Source organism: Macadamia integrifolia, unplaced genomic scaffold, assembly GCF_013358625.1.
Source record: "Macadamia integrifolia cultivar HAES 741 unplaced genomic scaffold, SCU_Mint_v3 scaffold_173A, whole genome shotgun sequence".
NCBI lineage: Eukaryota > Viridiplantae > Streptophyta > Magnoliopsida > Proteales > Proteaceae > Macadamia > Macadamia integrifolia.
The window spans coordinates 81,034-85,214 of record NW_024870629.1 but is presented as its reverse complement, the minus strand read 5'-3'; the positions used below and the strand labels follow the sequence as shown (position 1 = coordinate 85,214).

Here is a 4,181-nt window from a genome sequence, read left to right as displayed (position 1 = left end):
AAGTTCAAAAGGGTGAGATGCTCCAGAGAAAAGAAAAAGAACGTGGGTAAGAATCGACGAGGAATCCAGGGAATCGCGAAGGAAAAAAAAGCGTGACGAGAAAACTAAGAAAAAGATGTTAGAAGGTGCAAAATCAATAGGTGCCGGAGCTGCTACAATTGCTTCAGCGGGAGCTGCTGTCGGTATTGGAAACGTCCTTAGTTCCTCGATCCATTCCGTGGCGCGAAATCCATCATTGGCTAAACAATCATTTGGTTATGCTATTTTGGGCTTTGCTCTAACCGAAGCTATTGCATCGTTTGCCCCAATGATGGCGTCTCTGATCTCATCCGTATTCCAATCGAGAAAAGGTGTTGATTTTCATATAGCACTTCACATCACATAAGTAAGAAGGAAGCGGGCTACTCCCCGAAAATGCCCGCCCGTAGGTTCGTTTGTCGTTGGGGCTAAGCAGCAAAGAAGAAAGTCCTTCCGCCCAACGGGTGGTCGTAGATCACCAGAACAAGCAAGCAACGGAGGGAGCCCCTATTTGAGTAAGCTGATCGTAGACCACCGTTGATCGTAGACCAGACAGAGTTTTGGTTTTCTTGCTGGATGCTTCTGATCAATAGAACAGGAAGAGGAGTCAGCCAAAAAGAAACACCACCAAAAGTAACGACCACCAAGATACGCATAGTGATTCGATCTTTTGATCACCCATTTTTGGAAAACCTTTTTTGGGGGCTTCCGCCTTACACACGGAAGATTGGATTGCCTGAATCACGAGTCTTATATACTGTGTTACGATCACCTCATATTGATAAAAAGTCCAGAGAACAATTTGAAATGGAAATCAAGAAACAATTAATTGTTATAAAAACAGAAAGGCATGAATTGCGCAAGAAGTTCTTTCGGTTAAAACGCCGTGCGACTCGGAGGACATAAGACTTCTTGGTCAAGCCAAAAAGATTGCCGACTGGATGCTCCTACCCCACCATGCCTGGCCCTTTACCTTAAGAAGAAGGGGGTATGAAGCGTGGGAAAGAATGCAAGAAGTGTATGATACAACAGGTAACCTTAAGGAGTGGCGGCAAAACTCTTGATTGATCAACGCGAGTGAACTGTGCTTAGACGCTTCGTAAAACCGCACCGCATCTACGAGAGGAGCTGATGGATGAGTAGGCTTCCCCTTTCGATTCACGGAATGTGATCTGGGACACGATGGGAGTTTGCGTGCCTCGGTAGGAAAGAGATCACCGGAGTATAGCACAAGATCGCCTTTTCTTGCTGCCATGGGGTCGACCTGTGAACAAGGTAAACCCAATGGGAACCAAAAAACGGGAGGGTACCGCATTGGGCAGAAGACGATCCAAAAAGCGAAGGCTCACCCAGCTGAAAAACTACAGCGCGCGCGTTAGCGCAACGGTGCTCTACGATCAGCTTTACTCCGCCCAAGTGCTTGCCCCTTACTAATAAAGGAAGCCAACAAGCGAGAAAACTACAGGGTGGTCTACGATCAGGGCGAAGAAAGCCCCAACTCTAAACCTTTGTTGGGTGGTCTACGATCAGCAGCAAGAAAACTACTGCGTGTGCTAACGCGCCGCGCTAGCAGCAATCAAACTACTGCGTGTGCTAACGCGCCCCATGCAACCAAGCACTTGGTCTACGATCAGCTAGCGCTCAGGCGCGTGCTAACGTGCGCGGAAGGATTGCTTGTGATCTACGACCACCCTCCGCTTGCTGGGCGCGCTAGCTAAAGCTAGCGCCCTTATTTGGTTTAGTAAAGGGGGGGTCGCCCTAAACGAGTAAGGCCGGATTTCATCTCCTGCGCCCTGATTTACAATCAGCCTGATTTACAACCAGCCTGCGGTCGAGCAGGTCTAAGACCACCCCTGTAGTTTTCTTCGCAGGAGTGCGCATCCGCGCACTTCCGTTTTCCCTTTACGTCTAAGGGGGGTGAGATAGGCGACAGGTAGCTTGCTTCCAAGCCGATAGGATAGGCGGCGGGCCGGGCGTAGAAGCGAGTCGCCAGAAGCTTTCGGTAGCTTAGCTTGCTTCCAAGCCGGCCCGGCCGCGAGGGTGCCGCAAGGTACTGCCGGTGCTGACTTGGATCTCGGGTGACGGAATAAGGCGGCCAGAAGCGACGAGCAGTCGCGGTCGAAGCTTGGCTGACGCCGATAGGCTAGCAGTAAGCTTGGCTACAGCGAAGCGCTTACCAAGCGCGAAGGAAAGGGCCTTCGCCACTTGAGCCGTATGCGGGGGAACTCGCACGTGCGGTTCTTAGGGGGGGAGAGCTAGTAGGAGCCATCCTATCCCAATAGCGTATATTTGGAGCTCAATATTCAATCCTATTTTCTTGCAAGACCCGTTCGGATAAGGGCAAACTCCAGAGATTGCTTCGAAGGCTTACAGCACCTTGCGTTGACCCTTTCCTGAACCAGAACCGGGGGGGTGAGAGGAAAAGGGGATCAAAATGTCCCATCAATAAAGTGAGGGCTTTCCGGACCTTCCTCCTTTCAGCACGACCCTCAAAAAGCCTTTTTCAATAAGCCCCTTAGGGAGCGGGGCCCCTCTCTGATAAGGAAGGAAACGATATAATCTCAATTTTACGACAAATCCGGTCCGATGGCTGTTCTCCACTAACCACAAAGATATAGGGACTCTATATTTCATCTTCGGTGCCATTGCTGGAGTGATGGGCACATGCTTCTCAGTACTGATTCGTATGGAATTAGCACGACCCGGCGATCAAATTCTTGGTGGGAATCATCAACTGTATAATGTTTTAATAACGGCTCACGCTTCTTTAATGATCTTTTTTATGGTTATGCCGGCGATGATAGGTGGATCTGGTAATTGGTCTGTTCCGATTCTGATAGGTGCACCTGACATGGCATTTCCACGATCAAATAATATTTCATTCTGGTTGTTGCCACCAAGTCTCTTGCTCCTATTAAGCCCAGCCTTAGTAGAAGTGGGTAGCGGCACTGGGTGGACGGTCTATCCGCCCTTAAGTGGTATTACCAGCCATTCTGGAGGAGCAGTTGATTCAGCAATTTCTAGTCCTCATCTATCTGGTGTTTCATCCATTTTAGGTTCTATCAATTTTATAACAACTATCTCCAACATGCGTGGACCTGGAATGACTATGCATAGATCACCCCTATTTGTGTGGTCCGTTCTAGTGACAGCATTCCCACTTTTATTATCACTTCCGGTACTGGCAGGGGCAATTACCATGTTATTAACCGATCGAAACTTTAATACAACCTTTTCTGATCCCGCTGGAGGGGGAGACCCCATATTATACCAGCATCTCTTTCGGTTCTTCGGTCATCCAGAGGTGTATATTCCCATTCTGCCTGGATCCGGTATCATAAGTCATATCGTATCGACTTTTTCGGGAAAACCGGTCTTCGGGTATCTAGGCATGGTTTATGCCATGATCAGTACAGGTGTTCTTGGATTTCTTGTTCGGGCTCATCATATGTTTACTGTGGGCTCAGACGTTGATACGCGTGCCTACTTCACCGCAGCTACCATGATCATAGCAGTCCCCACTGGAATCAAAATCTTTAGTTGGATCGCTACCATGTGGGGAGGTTCGATACAATACAAAACACCCATGTTATTTGCTGTAGGGTTCATCTTTTTGTTCACCATAGGAGGACTCACTGGAATAGTCCTGGCTAATTCTGGGCTAGACATTGCTCTACATGATACTTATTATGCGGTTGCACATTTCCATTATGTACTTTCTATGGGAGCCGTTTTTGCTTTATTTGCAGGATTTCACTATTGGGTGGGTAAAATCTTTGGTCGGACATACCCTGAAACTTTAGGTCAAATCCATTTTTGGATCACTTCTTTCGGGGTTAATCCGACCCTCTTTCCCATGCATTTCTTAGGGCTTTCGGGTATGCCACGTCGCATTCCTGATTATCCAGATGCTTACGCTGGATGGAATGCCCTTAGCAGTTTTGGCCCTTATATATCCGTAGTTGGGATTCGTCGTTTCTTCGTGGTCGTAACAATCACTTCAAGCAGTGGAAACAACAAAAGATGTGCTCCAAGTCCTTGGGCTGTTGAACAGAATCCAACCACACTGGAATGGATGGTACAAAGTCCTCCAGCTTTTCATACTTTTGGAGAACTTCCAGCTATCAAGGAGACGAAAAGCTATGTGAAGTAAAAGAAGAAAA

General features: G+C 48.0%; 1 protein-coding gene across 1 annotated transcript; it reads left to right on the top strand.

Annotated features, from left to right (window-relative positions):
* The first annotated feature begins 389 nt into the window (after positions 1 to 389).
* On the top strand, positions 390 to 4,181 carry LOC122071017 (cytochrome c oxidase subunit 1). Its single transcript, XM_042635286.1, has one exon. It carries the CDS (start codon positions 2,675 to 2,677, stop codon positions 4,169 to 4,171), a length of 1,497 nt encoding a protein of 498 aa, XP_042491220.1. The 5' UTR covers positions 390 to 2,674; the 3' UTR covers positions 4,172 to 4,181.

Excerpts from the sequence above, each read along its gene's own strand:
- LOC122071017 (XM_042635286.1), top strand. The coding sequence starts at position 2,675 with ATGGGCACATGCTTCTCAGTACTGATTCGTATGGAATTAGCACGACCC.